At 44.0% G+C, this 24,113-nt stretch overlaps 1 protein-coding gene across 7 annotated transcripts; it reads left to right on the top strand.

The window, feature by feature from the left end:
* On the top strand, positions 1–23,199 carry LINS1 (lines homolog 1). Of its 7 annotated transcripts, none has more exons than XM_061595312.1 (8): positions 1–190; positions 1,589–1,659; positions 2,511–3,426; positions 3,514–3,603; positions 12,765–12,906; positions 13,137–13,736; positions 16,378–16,561; positions 18,024–19,217. In XM_061595312.1, the coding sequence occupies exons 3-8, from the start codon at positions 3,028–3,030 to the stop codon at positions 18,955–18,957; spliced, it is 2,349 nt and encodes a 782-aa protein (XP_061451296.1). In that variant the 5' UTR covers positions 1–190; positions 1,589–1,659; positions 2,511–3,027; the 3' UTR covers positions 18,958–19,217. The 7 variants fall into 7 exon arrangements, with proteins under 7 accessions (XP_061451296.1, XP_061451294.1, XP_061451298.1 ...); XM_061595311.1 differs by lacking the exon at positions 1–190 and adding an exon at positions 1,280–1,355; XM_061595313.1 differs by lacking the exon at positions 1–190 and adding an exon at positions 1,280–1,355 and having other exon boundaries at positions 1,589–1,655.
* Positions 23,200–24,113: the final 914 nt, after the last annotated feature.

Raw genomic sequence — 24,113 nt, forward strand, 5'->3', positions numbered from 1 at the left:
GGATGTCATTCTCTATTTTTTTATTGAGAGAGGAAGGAGTTTCTCTTATCTCACTCGCTGCCGTAAAGCTCGGATCAGGTTTTATGGTGGTGTGTGTGTTTTTTTGCGACGGGGAAGAGGCTGACGGAGACGATCCCGAGGAAGGCCGCTGGGCGTTGTTTCGATGGCCGTCGCCTAGCAACGCCCGGGGGTTCGTAGTGCTGATGCTGTTGGTGGGCCAGGGGGTGCGGGCTTGGGCCCCTTGGCTTCTCAGGACGTGGTGGTACAGTCCTGGGCGGAAAGTGCATGTGGGTAGAACGGACTGTACCACATCAGACTCTTGGGAGGAGGAGGAGACAGAGACAGAACCATATTTTTGAATTCTGTCCGTTATCCTCCATTATGGGAGGTAGCATGCCTTAGAACTCCAGGACCTGGGGATTTACCAGCAGAGAAGGCTGTTGTGTTTTTCCTGTGCTTATTGGCTTCCAAGGAGATATCTTGTTTATTTATCAAGTTTATATTCCCGGCTCTCCTCCAAAGAGCAAACGATTGTCGTCCCCTGTAATACCAGGGCCAGGCTCTGCCCTTGATCAGAGCTACGTTTTGTGGGAACTTTAGCCCTCATCGTTGGGAAAAGGGAGTACTATCTGGGTTACCCCATGTTCATTCATTAATTAGCGATCACTCGTGGCCGAGTAAGATTGCCTTCCAAGATAAGGTCTTTAACGGTGGGTCCGTAAGTGACTGTGGAGGCCAATTCTGGATCCACACAGCCTCCCACAGTGAGGACAGGTTTCCAGATGAAAGATGGTCGTGATGAGGGTTTGTTTGACGTGCCTTCCGCTTAGCTCGTTTGCCCATTTGCCCTGTATTTGTGCTTCTTCGATGTCCATAGTACCTTTGATAATAGCTGACCTCCATTTGAGATGTTCATGGGCCAAGACTTCCCAGTTCTCGATGTTCATGTTACATTTTTTTAGATTCGCTTTAAGAACATCTTTAAACCTCTTTTGCTGTCCACCAATATTCCGTTTTCCATCCTTAAGTTGAGAGTAAAGTAGCTGCTTTTGATAGACAGTGATCAGGCATTCGAACAACATGGTCAGTCCAGCAAAGGTGATGTTGAAGGATCATTGTTTCAACAGTGGGCCTCATGGTTAATGAGAACATCAGGTTCAGCTGTGCCATCAGGAGATGCACCTGACGGGGAGTTTCCAGTTTGGCGGATTTTGATTGGGTGAATGCTAACAACTATGCTGTTATAACCAGGGCATGATGACTTGGATCTTTGCTTGAAGCTTATGCCATGCTGGTTGCATATGCAAGGTGTCTTGCTTTGTCAGTGACCACTGATCTATGGTTACTGTTGGCAGGTATCTTAGTCAGGTTCCAACAGATTGTAACAGTTAGGCTGAGATAGTTTTTGTTGTTTTGATTGACTTGTGTTTTATCTTGCCTTACCTCTTTAGTTTTTTGTCTTTTTACGTTAGTGTGTTTCCTTACCATTTATTTTAATTCCTTTTACCTATTTTTCTTAGTATTTTTGTATGGTTGTTGAATGCGCATTGCTTCTTTTTTTGAATAAATGTTTTTTTTAACCTTACAGAGTGATGGTGTATGTATGTAGTACTTCAAGAGTACTAACTCCAGTTTCTTGACCACAAGGCCTGCTAGTTAGTGCGTAAAGTTTTCTTTTTGGTTTAAAAGCGCTGTGGGCAGAGGGAGGGACACTAGCCTTGGCACCAAAGAGCTTAAGGAATCCTGTAACAGTCTGGGAGTCTTGTGGTTTAGACAGGGTGGAGGTAAAGGAGTGGCAGCAGCATACCAAGATTTAAGAGGGGTTTTTAGCCCATGTATAGCTTTGCTGGTGTTTAGCCAGTGGGTGGCTTGTTTTCCCAGATCTAGGAAGGAGGGGATCACTGGGAAAGCCAGATGTTTTTCATTACATTATCCTCATAATTTTATCCTCACAACAACCCTGTGGGGTAGGTTAGGCTAAAAGGCAGTGACTGGCCCAAGATCACCCAGTGAGCTTTGTGGCTGAGTAGGGATTTGAACCCTACTCTTCCAGGTTCCATTCCAACACACTAATCACTGCACTGGCCCTCATCTTTGACGTTTTGTTTTAAAAATGTATACCCTGCTTTTTACCATCTCCAAACTGTTTATAAGGATAAGAAATATACAAATGAGCCTAGAAGATACACAAATACTACAAAACCGAAAACCTAAATTAAACATCACAAATGTAAAACCTCTCAAATGAGGTTTATTTTTTATTATTACAGTTATATTCCACCTTTCTTCCAAGGAGCTCAAGGTGGCATAGATGGTTCTCATATACACACTTACCTGGAATCAATTTTTGGGATTTGCATCCCTCCAGGTATGCATAGGATTGTGATGTTTTGCCAAAAGCTACGTATAGTATTCATTAGCAGCCAAATAACTAATCTGAACTGTCTGGTCTTTTTGCTAATGTAACAATTTCATGTTGCTGATCATGTGTGCTATTGTATTTCTTCTAGATACACCAAAGAAAAATTTCATGAAATGATGAACTTGCCTCGTTTCCTGGAGAGCTGGCTCAGATCTCTGTAATGTGAATGTACAAAGCAGGGCTGTGGAGTCGGTACGCCAGACCTTCGACTCCGACTCCTCTATTTTTCTACTGTCCAACTCCAGCTCCACCCAAGATTGCTTCCAACTCCACAGCCCTGGAAAGGGCTGTAAATATCTTTTTAAATTGGAAGCTCTCATAGGAGCATTTTTATCACTGCCTGAATATGCGCTGATCTTGGCATCACAGCATTTGTCTTCATCTGGGTCCTGTGTCATACACTGACACACAAAATGTTTTCCATCTTGAGTTATGGTGAAATGCTCAACTACAGCTGACTTCATGGGAAACTTCTTTGACATTTTGAATTTATATTTTAAAAAATTGTCAATCAAAATTTATTTTGACTCCACGACTCCGACTCCACGACTCCGACTCCACAGCCCTGGTACAAAGAATGATTGAAAATACTAAATTTGCCCACAATGGGGACTCTCTTCCTCCTCCTCCAACAGATGTACGATGGTATGCTGGTAGATGCCCCAGTTGCAAAAGACAGGAAATGCTGTGCAAGTCTTCTAAATCCTCTTGTTTCATTGCAACACTTGTCAGCAACAAACAGCAGGGCAACAAGTCTGTTTTTCTCGAAAGCTGATGGTCTGAACTCTTCAGCTCCAGAGTCTATAGTCTTCAAGATAAATGATAAATCTGAAAAAGTGATTCATTCAGTATGCCATTCACGGGAAATTATGCTGCTTCAGTTAACTTTGATCAAGATGATGCTTGCCAGAATAAAATCCCAAGGAGTGGCAGTTGGATTAAAACAGAAATATCTTGAGATTATTAGAATTCTTCTCAAAGAAGCCAACCTTGACTCAAAATTAGTAAGTTTTTAGGTGACACCCTCCCCCTCCGTTTTAATGTTATGGTATCCCTTATTTACAGTTTCCCCCCTTTTCCACTTATTGCAGATTCATCTGTTATGTAGTTCTGATAAACAGCTCTCTCGCCTAGCTTCCAAGAATTTGGTCTTCCTTGTGCATTTTCAGCTGATGAAAGAGGTGAGTTGCAAACTAGGCTTTGAGCTAGTTGTTGCTAGAGCATAATTAATGCTTTGTGCTACAGTCTGTTTTTGTTTTTTAAAGTAGGAGTATAATTGATGGATGTAGTTGTCAGGACCCTTCCTATGGTCACCGCCTTGTCACGGTCCCACCTCAGGGTCCTGCTCTCAAAACAGTTCTCTCACCGGCTCTAGCAAAGATCTCACAAGATCCCACTGCTAGGCAGCACCACCAGACACTCCCTGTAAACAATATTGCCTTGAGACTGTGCCTTAGTCTCCTGGCTTATTGATACATTGTGTCTGGGTGCACTTGCAGGCCACAACCCCCCTGTATCTTTGTGCCTATAAAGAATACAGCCCTGGGTTGCTCTGGATACCTGATGATGTTATACTGTCTCTTCACCGCTGCCACCATTGATATTGTTTCCCAACCATGGTATATGCCCTGCCCACCCTTCTGGTCTGAGTAAACCCAGCCAAGGATCAGGCGTTCTAGTAAACCAAGAACTATTTATTTATATACACAGGGAATAACAAGATTACTTAAAGGTATAGTCAACAAGTGTGTGGTTTCATAAGATGCGTTACTCTTTATGTTTCTAGTCGTCAATAACCTGCCTCATTACCTGCCTAATCCAATCCACCCAACAAAAGCCTCCCAAAACCAACCAACTCAACTAACTGTCATCCTCTCATTTATACCTTCAAACACTCAAGCGCTCAGCCAATCATAATAATACAACACTCATCAACATTCCAACCCATGTACTCCCCCCTCTCACTCAGTCCGCTTACCTCATTTACTCTAATAAACCCGCACTTAGCATATTTACAGTATTATATATATATATACAGGGACATCACAGTAGTTGACTCATCAGTTTAAAAATCTGCTCAATGAATTGGGGGATCCTTTTTAAATTGATCATAAGACTTTTAAAGTTCATTATTTTTAACAAAAATACTTACATATCAGTGGCTGGAAGATATTTTCTTCGTAAAGGCATTTGTCCTTTTGGTTTCATACCAAAGATAATTATTCTTCTGGGTTCTCCTGTTGAGTTCAATGGGACTTCTAGGTAAGGGATTGCAATCCTGAACCTACACATCTGGGAGTAAACTCCACAGAACTCACTGGGGGCTTACTTTTGAGTACATTTTTATAGAGGTGTGCTATTAATTGATTGTCCAACATTTTTTTATTTGCCAGGGCTTTTTTTTAAGGTGATATCCTAGAAATGAATTACTTTTTTTGTTTCAGTACTCAGATCCTGTGGTATGTCTCCATCGTTCTAGACTGGTTCAATCAGGGGTTTTTGTCTTTTCATGGTGTAGGGTGGGAAGGTAAAACATTCATTCCAAAAAATGGCCAGACAACGCTTGAGCCTTCAGGGGCAAGAGAGAGCTCGGGGCTTTCTTGGTGACGGTGCTTAGATTGTAGAATATCTCCCTTGGTGAGATCTGCCAGGCTTCCTCCGTACTCACTATTTAACTCTTTACATTTAACCCTCCACCCTTTTTTGCCCTGCTTTTCAGTTGAAAAGGCTCCTAAAGTGGCTTATATAAGATAAATAAAAACAAGATTGTCTCTGCCTTAAGGCTTACAGTTTAGAACAGGAGTGGGCAGATCTCCTTTATTTTTTTACTAGAACCCCCAGATGTACTAACCAGAATCAGGTACAATAGACGTACAATGGGAATTAACAAGGAATTATTCTTCTGGGTCCTCCTGTTACATTCTGAGCCCAGGAATTTGTTTTCAATATCAGAACTGAACTGGGCTCAGTCGTATCAAACACTTTTGGTTCCTCTGAACTTTAGGCGGGTGAAGTCGTTTGTTGTTGCTATTGTTAAACAATTGGGAGTCAGAAATCATGGCCAATCTACTATAAATCACCCAGAGATCTGCCAATATGTTCAGATATACCTTCTGTCCACACCTGGTGTAGAAGACATGACACAAAAGGAAAAGGCTAAGAGGAAGGGAGAGGAAAACAAGTAAACTCAAGTTTCACAATAATTATTATAATGACCATCTAAAACTGAAACAGTTCAGGGAAAGAAGTAGCCAAATGTATCTGGCTCGAAGGCAAAGGCACTGCTTCCCATATCTCCCTCTGATGAAGCCTGATGGAATAGTTGCTGCCCAATGATAGCTGAGGAAAGAAGGCTCCTGATGGAGTGAATGTCTCAACAGAACTAATAGAGTAGCCTTGTTTTCCATCTTGCTCTGCTGCAGCCTGATGGAGTTAAGATCTTTCTGTTCCATTAAGACCTGAGTAGGCTTTTAGTGATGACTACTTTGCAGTATTGATTTTGTATTGGGATTTTAATGCTATGTTTGTGTTTGGTTCAAATACTGTTATCCATTTTGAATATTATATATATGCAGATATGGTGAATATAGTAAAATAATATTGACTCCTACCCCCTTTAGGAGTTTCTTTTTTTTAAAAAATCCCAGCATGTTATTCCACACAAGAATCTTTACTAGCCTGTATCTCATTTTTAATTGCTTGGGACACGTTGGTGGTCTGAAAGGAAGAACAATTAAATCTCTTTCTCTGTCCTCTACTTAACTAATGCTACTTGCAAGTGGCATTCCCTTCACATTGAAAACTACTTGCTGGGGAGATGGTTACTAGCTTTGCCCTTTCTCTGGCATGCTAATGTTCTATGTGTAAGGAGTGCGGGAGGGCAATGGGAGATGGGCATTGACAGGGTTGATTCTATGGTGGTTGCGCACATGGCCTTCATGGAGCATGAGCCCTTTGTATGTATGCCTGGGCTCTGGGGCAGATCCTTTCCCGTGTGTGGCACAACATTTTGCATGCGCAGGGTGACTGCCTGTTCCTCTGTCCCCATTAGCTTCCTTTTGATAGCCACTTCCACTGTGCAGTTCCAGAATGATCAGGCAGAGGGCTTCATAACATAAGAGATACTTTGTGTTGGTTGTCCTGCCTTCAGAATTGTTTGTGGATTTAAGGGGCCAATGAAGGCGATGTCTGCATGGGAGAGTAGGTGTTGAAATATCACATGGTCTACTCTCCAAATGCAAGGCCCCCAGCCTAATCCCAACAGCTGCCAACATAAGAAGAGCCTGCTGAATCAGGCCAGTGGCCCATCTAATCCAGCATCTTGTCATCACAGTGACCAGTTATGAGAAGCCTACAAGCAGGACCTGAGCGCAAGATAACTCTCCCTTCCTGCGGTTTCTGGCAGCTGGTATTCAGAAGCATACCACCTCCGACACTGGAGGCAGAGCATAGCCACCATGGCTAGTAGCTATTGATAGCCTTAACCTCCGTGAGGTGGTGGATGATGCTTCCTACCAGCATTTGTGTCCCCAACACACACTTTCCACTAATCATGTACTGTAGCTGGCTGTTTCAGAACAATAGAACCTTCCTCATTTGTGTCAGTTGTAAAAAATTGAAATCCCTAACTGTGTAGCGGTTAGGTCATTGGTTCCACTGTCGTACTGCTCTTAAGAGTTAGGAAGTTTTTCCTGTTGTTATTATTACTATTATTAATTTAATTTGTATACCACTTCATACTTCAAAAGAAGCCTCTAAGTGGTTTATAGTGGTCAAAATAATAATAAATCATAATAAATTTTTATTTATGAGTCGCCTATCTGGCTGAATGAACGGCCACTCTAGGTGACGTACATAACATAGTAAAATACAATATAAAAACCAATGAGGACCACAATCAATAATTAATCTAAACACCGCCCTTCCAGTTAATAACAGCATTAAAAGCTAATCTACCCCAGAGATCCTGTAGGCCTGCCTGAACAGCCAGGTCTTCAAGGCCCGACGGAAACCTATCAGGGAGGGGGCATGGCGAAGATCGAAAGGAAGGGAATTCCAGAGGGTGGGGGCCACAATAGAAAATACCCTCTCTCTGGTCCGCACCAGCCTAGCTATTTTAACTGGTGGGACCGAGACAAGGTCTTGTATGGCTGATCTCGTCGGGCAGCATAATTGGTGACACTGGAGGCGCTCCTTCAGATAAACTGGGCCGAAACCGTATAGGGCTTTAAAGGTCAACACCAACACCTTGAATTGGGCCCGGTAAACAACTGGCAGCCAGTGTAGATCTACTAAAACCGGAGTAATATGATCACGGCGACGGCTGTTCTTAATCAAACGTGCTGCTGCATTCTGTATCAGCTGTAATTTCTGGACCGTTTTCAAGGGTAACCCCACATAGAGCGCATTACAGTAGTCTAAGCGGGAGGAGACCAGGGCATGTATCACCCGTGGTATCAGATGGATAGGAAGGTAGGGTCACAGCCTCCGTATTAGATGTAATTGATACCAAGCTGCCCGGCTTACTGCCGAAATCTGAGCCTCCATGGACAGCTGGGAGTCAAGAATGACGCCAAGGCTGCGGACCTGGTCTTTCAGGGGTAGTCTTACCCCATTGAACACCAGGTCTATATCTCCTAACCTTCTCTTGTCTCCCACGAGTAACTCCTCGGTCTTATCGGGGTTTAGTTTCAGCCTATTCCTTCCCATCCATCCATTTACGGCTTCCAGGCACTTGGACACGGTGTTCACAGCCAACTCTGGTGAGGATTTAAACGAGAGATAGAGCTGAGTGTCATCCGCATATTGGTGACACTGCAGCCCAAATCTCCTGATGATGACCCCCAGCGGCTTTACATAGATGTTGAATAGCATGGGGGAGAGGATAGAACCCTGTGGGACTCCACAATTAAGAGGCCAAGGGTCTGAAACCTCATCCCCCAATGCCACCCGTTGGTGCCTGTCTGAGAGATAGGAACAGAGCCACCATAGAACAGTGCCCCCTATTCCTAATCCCTCCAGGCGATCTAAAATGATACCGTGGTCAACGGTATCGAAAGCCGCTGAGAGGTCCAGGAGGACGAGGAAGGTATATTCTCCCTTATCCAACACCCTCCTCATATCATCCATCAGAGCGACCAAGGCTGTTTCAGTTCCATGTCCAGTCCTGAAGCCCGATTGGAATGGATCGAGATAATCTGCTTCATCCAAGTGTGTCTGTAACTGTTTGGCCACCACTCGCTCAATCACCTTGCCCAAGAATGGTAAGTTAGAGACTGGGCGGAAGTTATTCAACTCTTGGGGATCCAAGGAGGACTTTTTCAAGATAGGCTTTATTACTGCCACCTTGAGGGCTGATGGCATTGCACCCTCTTCCAAGGATGCATTTACCACTGCCTTGATCCCTTCGCTCAGCTTCTCTTTGCAGCTCATAATGAGCCACGAAGGGCAAGGGTCAAACAGACAGGTGGTTGGCTTCACAGTAGAGAGCACCTTGTCCACTTCCTCAGAGGGAAGAGGCTGAAACCGATCCCACCGTTTAACCGGAATGCAACTGGCCGACTCTAGCTCACTTCCTGTATCCACGGCGTACGGAGTCATGCTCTTCAGGCGCTCGATTTTATCGGCGAAGTGTTTAGCAAATGTGTCACAGGAGGCTTTAGAATGCTCCATGGGTTCCTGAGCAACTGGACCGACCAGGCTTCGGACCACTTGGAACAACCTCCTGGGGCAGCACTCTGCGGATGCAATAGAGGCGGCAAAGAATTTCCTCTTTGTTGCCACCTGGTAGGCAGCTATTGCTGCTCTAACCAGTGTCCGATCGTCTTCAGAGCGAGATTTCCGCCACCGGCGCTCTAGTCGTCTCACCTCCTGTCTCAGACCCTGCAGCCGTGGTGTATACCAGGGTGCTGTCTGAGTTCTATTCAGGGGGAGAGGACGTTTCGGAGCCACCTGGTTACTGCCCTAGTGATCTCCCTATTCCACTCCATCACCAGGGTTTCGACTGGGCGTCCTTCAGCCGGCTCCAAATCTCCCAGCGCATTCAGGAATCCTTTAGGATCCATCAGGCGTCTGGGACGGACCATCCTAATAGGTCCTTGTCCCTTGCGGAGGGTGTGTGGCATTAAGAGGTCCATATTCACCAGGTAGTGATCTGACCATGACACGGGGTTGGAAACAACAGTCCCCATTTCCAGATCATTTCCCTCCCCTCCCGAGACAAACACAAGGTCAAGAGCATGACCGGCTGCATGGGTGGGCCCTGTATTACTAAGGTGCAGTTCCCACGAAGTCATGGTTTCAATGAAATCTCGAGGGGCTCCAGTGAGGACGGTCTCAGCGTGCACAAAACCAATAGGCTGGGGGAGAGCATCCGCACGCCCGAGACCACCTCGGTCAGGGAGTCTGCTGTGCAGCAGGGTGGGTGGTACACAAGTAGAATCCCTAAACTGCCCTTTGGGCCCAACCTCCAGTACATGCAGTCAACAAACTTGGTCTCATGGAGAGGGGGTCTGGCGAAAACCAAGGACCCCCGATAGATGACTGCCACTCCCCCTCCCCGCCTACCAACCCTCGGCTGCTGTGCGTATCGGAAACCAGCTGGACACATGGCCTCAAGCGTAGGAGCTGAGGCCTCATCCAGCCAGGTCTCCGTAATACACATCAGGTCTGCGTTCTCATCCAGAATCATATCATGGATGAGTGTTGTTTTTTGGGCCACAGACCTGGCGTTACATAACAGCAGTCGAAGGTCGGATGGAGTCCTGCATCCCCCAGTTATCTTCTGGTTATGGACAGGCCCGGAACAGGGGATGGATATTATGCATCTATCCCTTGTTCCCCTAAACTGGCGTGGCCTGCCACCCGCACCTTTCCAGGATCTGCCGCCTAGCCTTTTAATATCGTGGCTCCCCACCCTCCCCACGGATTTATAATTATAATTATGGGGACAACTTCGTGTTTGGTGTTAGTGTTTCATTCATTTGCCCCCGGGGGAGAGCACAGCTTTCTGTGAGAGGATTTCAACTGTAGAGGGTGCAGCATGTAGAGAGGTACAAAGAGTGCTTGCCGTGAAGAGCTTGGTATAGGGTGTACTATCCCATGTGGAAGCCACAGTCGCTCTGAGTTCTGAATTCAGGCTGTGGATCACAGAAGTCACCAGGCAAGTCTCGTGCACCCACATACTCAGATATAGGAGGAAAGAGCCTGTGGTTGCTTGAGAATGAAGAAGGTGTTGGACAGCAAACTGCATGCCCACAGAGCTTAGGAACACCACTTGAGAATATTGCCTGCATTTTTGTGTATCTTCAGGGCTCATTAAGATCTTGATCTTGTCAACTAGGGAAATCCTGGATTGTGTTGCTTCAGACTGCAGGTGAGAGCTTGTGCCTCTTAATACAAAAACAATTCCCTGCATGTAGAATTCTGGCATGTTAGGGGGAAGATCAGTAAGAGAAGAGATGGGCTCTGGCACTATGTATATGATTTATCTGAGTGCTCTACATGTTTTAGAGAACATCTTCAGGAGCTAAAACACAAACATTCAAATAGACAAAATTAATGTCGTGGAGACAACACAGCGGTCATTGATATAAACATAACATTTTACAGACCACAACTGATATTAAACCTAAACTTTTTAAAAACACTTTTTTACTTTGATTATAAGTGGTTGCACCCATAATCACATTACATCGAAGCAAAATATTGCTGTGTCCTAGCAATTAGCTAGATAAATAATTGCCTTATTTAACCACTGCATAGCTACTTGAAAAACTCATGCCCTAAAACACAGAGATCGCCCTATACTGACCCATGTTAGGGAGAACGCCAGTAACACACATCTAGTTTCCCTGTGTTTATGATGGATCGTTCAGCCACATGGGTCCTCATTTGTACCTCCCACCTCAAGCCTAAATTTTCTGCAATTCTAATAAGTAAAACAATACATTTGAGGAATAGTTCTTGTGAGAATGCAGATCACGGAACCTGTGGCTCTCCAGATGTTCACAGAATCATAGAATAATAGAGTTGGAAGGGGCCTATAAGGCCATCGAGTCCAATCCCCTGCTCCATGCAGGAACCCAAGTTAAAGCATACCTGACAGGTGGCTGTCTGGCTGCCTCTTGAATGCCTCCAATGCTGGAGAGACCACCACCTCCCTACACCATTGGTTCTGTTGTCGTATCGCTCTAACAGTTTGGAAGTTTTTCCTGTTGTTATTGTTATTAATTTGCATACCACTTCATAATTCAAAAGAAGCCTCTAAGCAGTTTACAGTGGTGTAAATACTCCAACAATATTATGCATGTAATACAATACAAAACATGTTGTTTAGCTGAAATCTGGCTTCCTGTAACTGGAGCTCATTATTTCATGTCCTACACTCTGGGACGATCGAGAAGAGATCCTAAAGTGCAGCATCCAGAACTAGACTCAGTACTCAAGATGAGGCCTAACCAGTGCCAAATAGAGGGGAACAACAACTACATGCGATTTGGAAATTGTACTTCCTTTAATACAGCCTAAAATAGCATTTGTCTTTTTTGCAGCCACATCACACTGTTGGCTCATACTCAGCTTGTGATCAGAAACAATTCCAAGATCCTTCTTGCATGTAGTATTGCTGAGCCAAGATTCCCCCATCTTACAACTGTTGAACTACAACTCCTATCTCCCCTGATCATTACCCATGCTGGCTGAAGCTGATGAGAGCTGGAGTCCGACACCTGGAGGGCAACAGAATGTCCATCCCTGTAGTTGAAGTTCATAAAGCTGTATCCAGTGTTAGTTATACTCAGAATAGACCCACATGACTAACTTAGGTCTACTCTGAGTAGAAATTGGTTGGGTATGACCCACGGAGACTTAGTCAGTGCCTAGTTTTTTCCAGCCACTCTGAAAGAGAGTGAGGTCATGGGAGAGAAGTCTCTCTCCCAGTGAAGGCAAGCATTGCCTTTCTTTAGAGGAAGGGCTGTAGCTCCGTCATGGAGCATCTGTTTTGCATGCAGAAGGTCTCCAGTTCAATCCTCAGCATCTCCAGGTAGGGCTGGGAAATGTTCCCCTGTCAGAAATCTCAGAGAGCCGCTGCCAGTCAGTGTTGACAATACTGTGCTTGATGGACCAATGGTCTGACTTGATATAAGGCAAGCTCCTATGTACCTAAGTCCCTTTGCCACAGCTGTTGGTCCTTCCATCTTTCCTTCGGCAGTTTGGGAGAAGAGGTCGGATGGCATCCCTTCAGGGCGTTCTATTTGGTCTGGGAGGCTGCCAGTTACTTGAACCTAATATTAGTTACTTGAACTAATACAGGGAAATGTCATCTCTCCTTTTGTTTTTCCAGGGTTCACTGAACAGTGCCTGGCTTGCTTTCTGTTTAGAGGCTTTGACTGCATTTCCCAATAGCAGTCATGTAGCAGAATTCCTGTGGACTCTTACAAACCTGATAAGGGAAATTTTGAAAGATGAAGGCTTGTGCAAAGGAGGTATTGTTTGAATTGGGTTTAATTTGTAAATGATGGGGGAGGGGAGAGAAGACAAGATGTAATACAATAGTTTTGTGTGCCTGAAAATAATGACAAAAAATATTGGGGGGAAAACAAATGTTTGGACATGTAACATTTAAAAACCTGCTTTAATTTAGTAAATCAGCTCAACTGTGCCTGAGAGGCAGTCCTTAAAACACTGCTTGAAACTGTTGGTGATGTTGTTACAGGTGGGCTGCTGAAGCTTCTTACTCCAGTTGACAGTGCGCTTGAAGGCTTTTACAATCGCATCACGTCTTATTATACTGAGATTCCCCAAGATAATCCAGTATCTGCAAAAGCCACAAATGACTTGAGTAGTTTTCTAGACCTCATCGAACTACTTGTGGCCTCCAGAATTCAAACACCACTAAGCCTTGTCTGCCAAAGGATGTTGTTTCGGAATGCTTCATGTGTCTTGAGTCTTGCCTCTTCACCCGTTCATGGTTTAATCCAAAAGAAATCTATTGTGCTGCTTAAAAAGTGCATTCTTCACAAAGCTGGTGAAGACCTAACCAAGGGAAAGGTGCCACCTCCCTCCCTCCAGGATCCCGATTTTGACAGGGACAGATTAGTGTTTGCTAGTGTTGTTCTAGAGTTTGTGACTACTGGGTGGCTGAATCAGTTGTCTCTTAGTGAAAAGGCCAGCCACTTTGGAGGCAGTCAAGTGAAGCTGAAAGTGGATACCTCCAGCAGTCCTGCTGAGGTGACCCTACAAGCCTTATCCTTGGTTCTACTTAAAGCTTTGGAGGTTAAAATCCAGGATGCATCCTCTGAAGTTGAAGCCCAAGGTAACTTTTCACAGTGGTTTAAAGCCCTCAGCAGCCGTTTGTTTTGTGGGAGAGGGTACATTGAGAAGGGAGTGGAGGGTGATGGACCAGTTTCCCTGACTTCCCTTCCCCCAGGCTGCCCCCATTTTTCCATGTGCTATTCTCTTGTCTCAGGATTGACAATTTATAAGAACAGGCAGTTACACTTCATATTATCAGTTTTACCTCTCCAGTAAGTAGTGCAGCCTCACAGTTTTCAAATCCCTTCTATCCTTCACTTGAAACACTCCAGTCTCCCTCTGCTGCTTGTGAGTGGCAAGAGGTGCTGGAAGTAAACTTCTAGACCAGGAGATGCCAATGCCCATAGGTATATTGGTGTTCCTGAGGTCTTCTCTGGTGTCCACAAAGCCTCTGAGCTTGTACACGCACACACACTCCTCCTTGGTCATGAGGTGGTAAGAGCCGTTACCTTTTTCTCCCTTGAAAAATACATAGAGCTGAAGGAGGAGGTTGGAAGAATGAGGGCTTCACCAACTTCCTCTTTCAGCTTCTCAAGGCTCAGGTTAATTCTACTAGATCTGGCTTTTTCTCAGATCCCTTGGAAAAGCAAAGCATGCTTGCTTTCTCTGTGCATGTTTGTGGGGTGGAGAAGCTGAACCAGGGGAGCAGGGCCCTCGGTAGTTGCTCAAAAATCTTAATAGTCCTGAAAAGGTTGGTGACTCCTGTAAGATGGACACTGCCTCTGGGCCTGTGGAAATACAAGCAAAGCAGTTGTGATACAGGTCCACCAGGAACTTTTTGTTCTGTGACTTGAACTGTAAGCTTTAATCAGTAGATCAAGCAAGTAAAGTATTTCTTAATTAAATAAGGCCCACTTTAATCGATGAGGACTAAGTGAAGGGCACCCTTCTTTTTTTCTAACCTATTTGATTCTGATGTGCATATTGCTATATTAGCTAATTAAAAAGAAAATGTTAAGGCAGCCATCTAACCAGATGTGGTCAGTTTTGTATACTAATTAGTAAGGTTATGAAAAGAACTGTGTCTTGAAAATGCATGCAGATACAAGGTTTTGCATATGTTGGAGAGGTGAATTGCTTCTGAATAAGTATATATGGCAGTACCAGCTTTCTTTATTGGTTTGCTATCCCACTAAAATGGGTCTTTCATATTTTGAGAGTATTTCCATCATGGTTTTGGAGTGTATTGGCCTGGGGGGGAGCAGCATTTAAAATGGGCTGATGTAGCAACATGAGAACGAAAGGTGTCTAGAGAATTTACATTTTCCAAGCAATATAATTTGGCAAGTCTCTCCTCTCTAATTAAGAGCCTCCACTCGCAAATACCTTGGTAGGTAGGCCGTTGATTAAAATATTGGATGCTGTTAGTACTTCATGGGAGCAAATAATGATAGGTTTATAGAACCAGTTTTGTACATCCCAGAAGACAAACCTCGGGCCTCCTGTTTGTTGTATGTGAGCAGAGCAATCTGTGACTGTGTCAGAGCCTTTTCTTCTTAATAAGGCATCAAGTTGCACATTCTGTATCTTAGATTTTATTTATTTATTTATTATTTGAGTTATATCCCGCCCTTCCTCCCAGCAGGAGCCCAGATATTAGATATTAGCCTAGGTTGTGGAATTCCTTGCCAGCTTGTTAATATTAAGTGTGCACAATCAGTACTTCATTTCAAACGTCTGCCTAAGATGCCTTCTGTTTAGCACCAGCCTTTTTTGATGTGTAGCTCAACCCATCCATTCTTTGGGATCACCATCCCAGATGTTAAGTACTTTTTATGCCGTTCTGTGGACATGCTATATTCGCCGCCTAGATAACATCACTTATTATTTGGCACAGAGGCCCACAAAATAAATAAATAAATGTCCCTGACTCTTTGGGGGCTCAGTCAGTGGGAGAGCATCTGCTTTGCATCCACAAGATCCCAGGTTCAATTCCCAACATTTCCAGGTAGGGCTAGGAGAGATGACTCCCTGCTTGAAACCCTGGCGAGCTGCTGCCAGTCCATGTAGACACTACTGAGCTACATGGACCAATGGGTCTGACTCAGTATGTTCCTATGTCTCCAGCTGCCTTTTCGTCCATCAGGTTGTAAATGGGTGTTGCTCTACAGCTGCTCCCAGGCATGGTGGTAAGATGCGTTCTTGGGACTAAATATCCCCAATGAAATGCAAATAGCATAAGAAGAGCCCTGTGGCACAGAGAGAGAAAGACAATGCATAGGAACTATGTAGATGGCAGTTCATGAATGTATGTTTGGCAATTTTGTCTCACTGCTAGAGCCAACTGTCGCAAGATTAGGTGGCTTTGAAAGGCTGTTTTGCCTTTTAGCAAGGTTCAGGATTATGAGGGGTGAACAGGCAATCCTTGGTACGCTGGACTTCATCTGTCTGCTGCCAGTTGCCTACCCCCGCTAGGTTTTTGGAGGTAGTCTCCCTGCATGATGCACATTATTTTATGAAGCTTTCCCTTTATATGTCTTCCAGTACTTTTTAGGAGAGCAGTTAGTAACAAGCAGCCATTCTGCAGCATTTGCAAAGCACACACTTGGGGCCCTTAGATTTTTGAATGTGTTGAATCAATGACGTTTTTTAAACAATGGGCTTGGTTCACAAGAATATTTCCTTATTGTTTTTGTTTTTAGTTCATTTGGAGAGTGTTATGCACCCATTGCTGGCATTCTTAAAAGATCATCTGAGGTTGTCTTCTCCCTGTTTTCACCCATCTGACCATCCTTGCATGTGGCTGTTTACACTGTTCATAGAACAAGACGATGACATGTTGGAAGCTGCAAAAGCATTATTAACAGTTCATTTAAAGTTTGAAAGGTTAGTGTCTATTTCTTAAGTCATCAAGCTTTTATTTATTAAAAACTGTTGGCTATCTCAAATAAGAGAGGAATAAAAATGTGATTTTATTTACAGTTCAGGTTACAGTTGAGCCTGAAGCAAACTTGGGTTTGGGAGCAAGAACTGCTCATTGGCAGAAGTGGGTTAAAAAAGGACACAGTTTTGTTGGTTACAGAGCTTGGTGTGGCATAGGACAATTATCCAGGCATCAGGCACACTGACTGCTGATTAGCATGACCAGCACATTGGAGTAACATTGGCAGTGGCAGGAATCTCTGGCTGTCGTGAGCCTCAAGGGCACTGAGTTGGCTACAGTGTTACCAGCTTAAGGAGCCAGGCTGAGTTTTAGATGCTGGTGTTCAAGGGGTCCACTGAACCAGAGGCTGGTGGACAGGATCCTGCAGGATCCTACTGGGGCCCGGTAGAACTGGAGCCAGGAATCCAGGGCTTCCTACAGCAAGGTAGGGAGTACACTAGGTGGGAGGCCTTGGATCACAGGGGAAGTGCCTGTCTTCAGTCCAGCGGTTTGGCTCTCACAGAGATTCAAAGTCTTCAAAAGGGGGAAAGAGGTGGACTGGAGGCAGTGGTTCAAAAGCCCTCAGCTTGCTTCCAACATTTATCGGAGGAAGTTGCTCCATGGTGCTGTGATAACCGTCCTGGGCTCCTTTTGGGAGGGAAGGCAGGATATAAATTTAAATAATATAACAACAACTGTCCTTTCTGCCTTGACCTGTGGGCTTGTTCACAGACCCAGAACAGGCCACAGTATCCCCCATCCCCCATGCAAACCAGCATAAACTAGGGCCCTGGAGCCAGTGACTCTCCAGATGTTCTGGATTCCAACTCCCATCAACCTCAGTCAGCATGGCTAAGCTAATGATCAGGGATTATGGGAGTTGTAGTCCCCCATTAACCCCTGCTATGGATCCTGCCCAGTGCCTCCAGTGCCAAGAGCATCTCGGCCAGTGGTGAGCCCTGGAGCAGAGCCACTCCAGGAGACCTCAACAGGCGGGCAGAGTCTTGTGGAAGCAGGCAGTCCTTCAGATGTCTTGGATCCAAGCTATATAGGGCTTTAAGGGTAAGACCTGGCACTCTGGGCTTGGAAACATGCTGGGAGCTACTGCAGACTGATACCTTTGGAAATCTCACAAAATGGTGTACCCATGTTATCCTTCCTCCTACATCCCATTAATGCATGGTTGGTTAAGTCACAGTTTTCCAGTTTGGATATAACAGGTAACTGTGGTTTACCAAGCCCCGAAAACATTGAATTACAGAGCCTATCAGGAGGGAGTGGATGAACACAGCATTCATTGTAATCAATTGTGGCTTGTTAGATCATTATTTCTGAACCAGGATACAGTTATTGATAGAACTTTGCTAAAACGTTCACTGATTCAAAAGCCGTGTGCTGCTTACTGTACAACTCCTAACTTTCTAGGTTCTGGCGTAAAGCCGGTTTTACCTTGGGCCGTTCAGACGATGAAACCTGGACTGCTTTTGCACATCGGAATGGCTGCAATCCCCATTGTATCTTTTTATTTCTGCTTAAAAGTATTGCATTTGATGCCACGGTTCTTCTTGATTTTTTGATTTCACCTGAGACCTGCTTCTTGGAATATTTTGTAAGATACTTAAAACTTCTTACAGAAGACTGGAGTCATTTTGTCAAAATTTCAAAATGCTTCGAGCCCACATCTGGTAGAGATCTCAGTGTTTCTGTGGATAGCTTGTCCTGTCAAAAGAAAAGTGCCTGCCCATCAGACTTGGATTTGCAGAGTGCTTCATATGATCCAAGGTCCTGTAATGTGGCACTTTTGACCTCTTCCCCATCTTTTTCTTCACCGTGGCATATTGACCATAAAGCTGCAAAACCCAACAAGTCTAACTTTTTGAAAGAACCTGATAACGTTTCTTCACTGGGAGCCCTTGAAAGGTTGGCTGATTATGAAAGCGCAGAAGATTCTGAGGTAGAGTGGACAGAAGAGGAGCGTTTGGTAGACATGAAGCAGACATCTTTAAATCAAACTTTTGCTAATACCCATATGGATGCAGGTGGCCAAGCAGAGCAGCCTGTATTGCCTCTGGATGAAAAAGGTCTGAATATTTTGTCACCCTTTCACTCCAAGAGGTCACTAAATAACCCTGGATCAGAAGAAGGGACACTTCAGAAATCAGTGAAGTGTTTCCAGCAACTGCAAGAATCTGTTTCTAGACTCCATGGAAGAAACCTCTTTCCGTACAATCCAGGTGCACTCCTGAAGCTCTTGACTTCTGTTGATGCTATTAGTAAAGAACATAGAACTGCTCCAATGTCTAAGGACTTACGGTGCCTGTCCTCTCCCCCACCAGCTCTCCCTTCACCTCCTTGTTAGCTTTTGAAAGAATGTTTCCAGAAGATTAAAGTTTACCGAAACCTACAGTCAAAGGCATGTTCTTTGGGATTTTTCTACATGTCGTTAAAAGCTGGTCCAACTGGCTGTGAAAGACTGACTTTCTGTAACTACAAATTCATTTATGTGCTTCAGTGTGAAAGTGTTTTCCTAGAGGATATAGTGTTGCTTACGGGTATGTATAATTAGTACCTTTGGGGGTGATTTTTTTTTCAAACTAAATAAACCAACCCTGGATCTTTCTTCTTGGTCTATGTGATACCTCATCCTAATGTAAAGGATGGCCTGCCTGAACAGGGATAGCTGTCACTTCTTTAAAAAACGGATATTGGGCAAGTGTGTGCTTCATCGCCAGTGGGGTGGTGTGCAGTGTTTAAATAATTAACAAAATCAAAATTAAGTGTTGTATCCAATACTGCTGTTCTGCTTGTGCAACAGCCTTCCGCTTGCACAGTGGAACTTCCTCATCCTCTCCTCCCTCCCCTGTGCACCCTCAAAATCTGCTCCAGAGAGTTGGGGGACCATCCAGAGCAAATTTGGGGGTATACGGGGAAGTCCTGTTGTGCCAGTGGAACTCTGCTCAAACTCTTTAGAGCTTGCTACAACCTGATAGTTTAAAGTTTATGAAATGAAAGGCACTGGCAAAGAAGGTGGAGGTAGAGTTGCTTGTGACTGCCACTTTTTCAAAACGTCTGGATCACAGGAGCATTCCACCTCTAACATGCTTTTATAACTTGTGCCCTCAGAAAGCTGAATATAATCACCTACCATATATGATGGCCTACCAGGAAATAAACGAGACTCCTCTTTTTCACCATCCTGTGGAAGCAGCAAAAACAGGGAGGCTGCCAAGCGCCTGAAATGTCTCAGTACATGGCCATAGGCTGCGTTGTGCTTGGTGGGTCACCAGCAGAATCACAACAGCCTGCAAATGTTGTTCTTCATTTGCCCAACACATCTAATGCATATAAGAACAGCACACTGAAGAAATGGTGACCCACAAAGCCAAATGCTGCCCATCAGCCATGATGTTGACGTGGCTCCTCAAGTACATGTTATGAATGAATGAATCATTTTATTATGGTCGCAGACCACATATTAAAAAAGAGACATAAAAAGCAAACATACAGCATGGAGGATTTAAATATTTAGGATACAAAGCTACCATAGTTCCAAAAGCCCAGAGACAATTATTTAGAGAGCGGGTTGAGAACATTTTTTCCCAATTAAGTACATGTTATATATGAACATGCAGAAGTGTGTTTATCAAGTTCTTGGGACCCGAGTTGTGGCACATGATGGGGACACATCCTTTACTTGCCAACTTCGGTGGTGGTGGGGAAATAACACAGGCTCCAGTTACAGGTTCAAAACAGGTTTGAGTTTTTTATAACCCAGTGAGCGGTTAGTAGAGGCAAATATATATCTGTGTGAAGGTTTCACAGTATGGACCAACAGCTTAATTTTACTAGTTCTGTGGCGAGAGTGCAACAGACAGAGGGAAGAAGAATTACTGATACTGTATGAGGAGAGGAAAAGGATGCTAGAGATCTGGTAGGCTGCAGTGGAGGCTTAAATGCAAAAAGGTGAACTCTAAATGTAAATGATGCCAGTGGAAGTTAGAGTGGAGAGAGAGATGCAGGAAATAGGGCGGAAAGACTGAAGTGCTAATAGTGACCTGTTTCAAAGAGAAAATGACACGTTCCAGGCAGCAAAATACTGTGGTCTGAACTGGTTGAATTTCCTTGAAATGTTTCTTCCTGGAGAGAAGATATGGGGAGGACAGGGAGATATCTACACAATAAACAATTGCTGTGTCTTTATTGTTTACATTGAGCTATGTGGTCACTAGGGATGGGTGAGAATTTTGATTCAGTTCGCATTTCAAGCAGAATCAAATTTGCAATTTCTGAAACAATATGAGAACCGAAACACAGCCATCCTTTGAAATTTGCATTTATTAGAATTTTGGGATGCAGTTCGCCAACTGAACAACATTTACAAAAATGCATATATTAGGGGAAAGTGTGCAGAAAAATGAAAACATAAGTGAAAATAACATGCAAAAGGGCATGAACTGATGAGAAATGGCTTGCAAAAATGCGTACCTTTGTCAAAACTGCCTACAAAAATGTGTTTATTTGGAGAAATTCGCACTAAAATGGTGGAGAATTTTCATGAGGATTTTTTTTTGAAAAAAATTGCAGATTGCTGTAGAAATGTAGAAGACTGAATTTAACATTGGAAAAATGAGACGCTGAGAAAACCGAAAGACAGATCTTTCCATGCCTAGCGGTCACTGCACAATATGTTCTTTTTATGATTTGCCTGGCTGCAAAGGAGCAGGAGATTGTGAAACATTTTTTTTTCCATTTCAAGCCAGGTAATCTCTGCAGTGTTGTCCTCACCATTCTTCTTTGGCACAGGTTGGGCAGCCAAAGCACCATACCTTGCTTATGCAGAAACAGGCTTTACATATTTTCAGTTGAGCAATGCTTTCTGCATTTCAGTGATTTAAGCAGGTTGGGAGACTCCTGCACATGAATATATTGTTTTTCAGGTGAATTGGTACTAAATGCACTTTCTAGGTTAGAGCACGGTGATAGGATTTGTTCATTGTAATATCTAAGGATTACCGCTGTTGTAAGAGGGAACTGGAGATGCTCGCAATTATTTGCAAGATGCTTAAGAGCCAATGAGATCCAGTAGAGGGAATACTGGATTTAAAAGGTGGAATCCCAGCTCAGCCATGAATATATAGCTTTGGAACACTGTTCTCTTAATTTGATGGCACTTTTTTTGGGGGAAAGAATGATCCATCTCCTATGTTGATGATGATTTAAAAATATGTCCAGTCTTTCTTCCCAAAGGAGCTAAGTTGACAAACACACAAGCAATAAAACAAAACATCTGAAAATATGAGGGTGATTGAAACCAGGATTGTAGAGGACTCTATTTGCTAAAACTGTATCCTGTAAAAAACAACAGGAAAATGTAACATACACGTAGGGTAGAACAGAACACTAAAAAGAAAACAGTGCAGTGATATTCCTGTTAATTGTATTGTTGGTTCATATAATAAGGTTTTTGTTCTTTTAAAATCTCCATTTTTGGATGAAGAGTAGAATGGAAAACAGAGAAGAGGAAGAGGCGTCTGATGATCATCCATGAGAATGGAAGAGGTTGAGGACGGAAGGAAACCTTCTTCCTCCCTTTGCCCTCCTGCTGTCTGTCTCACCCTCCAGGTGTTAAGCCCCTTTGCAAGCTGCCTTTATTTACTGCTGGATTGGGAGGGAGACAGATAGCCAACTCCCAGCTCCTTGTATCAGCCTAAGACATTAACAGTCATCTGTAAGCCTTGTCTGCAGTAATGACGACCAAGCACTAAAGATCTGTTTGTGAGGCCATGATCAGTGACACCTGGCCATCGTGGTGTGTGGATGTTTAGTTAGTCCTATACTATTGAGCCCTTTCTTCTCCAGCTGCCCTGTTACTAGGGCATGAGTTCACAGGGTAGTCAACATGGTGCCCTCTACATGTTGTTGGACTACCAACTCGCATCATTCTGAGCCAGAATGACCGATATTCAAGGATGATGAGAATTGTAGTCCACTGACATCTGGAGAGCCCCTGTGGGTACCCATGCGGTAGCTCACATACCAGCAGAGTAGTGGAAGAAGGTGGTGGGTGTTCCCCAGCCATGGACTGGATTAGACTTTTTCAAGAAGGCCTGAGATGGTTGTTTTAATAAATATTTTGTTGTGGACCACACTTCCTTTCAGCCTGAGCCAGTAATGTCCAATGGGCAGGGATGGTGGAAGTTGTAGCCCAAAACATCTGAAGGACATCAGGTTGGGGAAGGCTGATCTAGAGGATATCTACCAGAGGTAACACTGAGGGTTTCTTCCCCCCCCCCATAGCTGTAAGATGACCACTGTCACAACTACGTAGGAAACAAAGTCAGGTTACTCATTCTGCACCATCCTTCCAGACCAAGCATGGACATTTGTAACCACAGTGATTAATACTTTAATTACAAATATCAAGTTCATCTGTTAGATGATTGACAGGAGCTGGTACACAACTGTATTGCTTTACAGAACTATTTGGTTGCCTGTCAACCCTATGCAACTGGAGCCAATCGAATCTCCCTGGAGAATGTAACTTGAGCCAAGCCTAGCCTATAATGCTTGTTTCCTTGAAAGAATGTGATTTCTGACTTAACGAGCCTCATTAACTACTTTTTCCTGTTTACATTTCCTATGTTATTTTAGGTTACATTAAAGTTTTAAGATTTTTTTAAAAAAAATGTTTTGTCTTAAATGTGTGATTTGGTTCTGATGTTTATTGTTAATGTTACGATGTTAACGTTTAAGATGGTTTCTTTTAAATGTTTTGTATTTTAAATGTGTGATTTGGTTTGATTTTTTCCCCCAACACTGCAAACCACTTAGAGGCTCAAGTATGAAGCAGTATGCAAATAAATTTAGGATAATAATACATCCTAGAGGAGCCTGGGGTTTGGCTGGATCTGGCGACATCTAACTCCAGGCTGTAACCGTTGAGTTTCTGAGAGCTGGACATATAAAGCAAGGGTGTGGTCAAGGTTGACAATACTTGGGAGAGCTCCTTGGCAAGGCCAACATTGATCTGGCAGGGTTCTGAACTCTGTTGACTTCAATACCGAACCAGCTTTTATATAGCACAGTTAGAGCCAGCTTCCATTTTCTCATGGGACACTCAGTTTGTCATTTGTCTGGGGTCTAGAATTATAGAGTCTTCTATAAGGCTGAAGAACAGGAGCGCAGAGCCTCAGGCCTGGGGGCCGAGGGTGGCCTCTGCATCTCTGTGCGGCCCTCAGGCCGCTGCCCAGGCTGCATGTTCTGTGATCGTGCCCTCTTGCTTGCCTGGATGACAAGCAGAGGATCAGGATGTAGAAACTCCTATTTTTTTGAACGGCTGGAATGTAGCCTACAGTACAAAGATGAGAGTGACATCCGTTACTCCACTTGCTTTTGCCTCTGGCCCCACCCACCGCTGGTGTTTGTCTCCCTGAAGGTTGCCCATGAGGGCATAGGACCTTAGAGCGGAAAACATCTCCCCACCCCTGCTCTGAAATAATTTATTGTGACAAGTGA

The sequence above is a fragment of the Rhineura floridana genome, chromosome 14, assembly GCF_030035675.1.
Source record: "Rhineura floridana isolate rRhiFlo1 chromosome 14, rRhiFlo1.hap2, whole genome shotgun sequence".
Lineage (NCBI taxonomy): Eukaryota > Metazoa > Chordata > Lepidosauria > Squamata > Rhineuridae > Rhineura > Rhineura floridana.

Excerpts from the sequence above, each read along its gene's own strand:
- LINS1 (XM_061595312.1), top strand. The coding sequence starts at position 3,028 with ATGGGGACTCTCTTCCTCCTCCTCCAACAGATGTACGATGGTATGCTG. Across the intron at positions 3,604-12,764 it reads ATTTTCAGCTGATGAAAGAG|GGTTCACTGAACAGTGCCTG; the intron begins GTGAGTTGCAAA and ends TTGTTTTTCCAG. Across the intron at positions 12,907-13,136 it reads TGAAGGCTTGTGCAAAGGAG|GTGGGCTGCTGAAGCTTCTT; the intron begins GTATTGTTTGAA and ends ATGTTGTTACAG.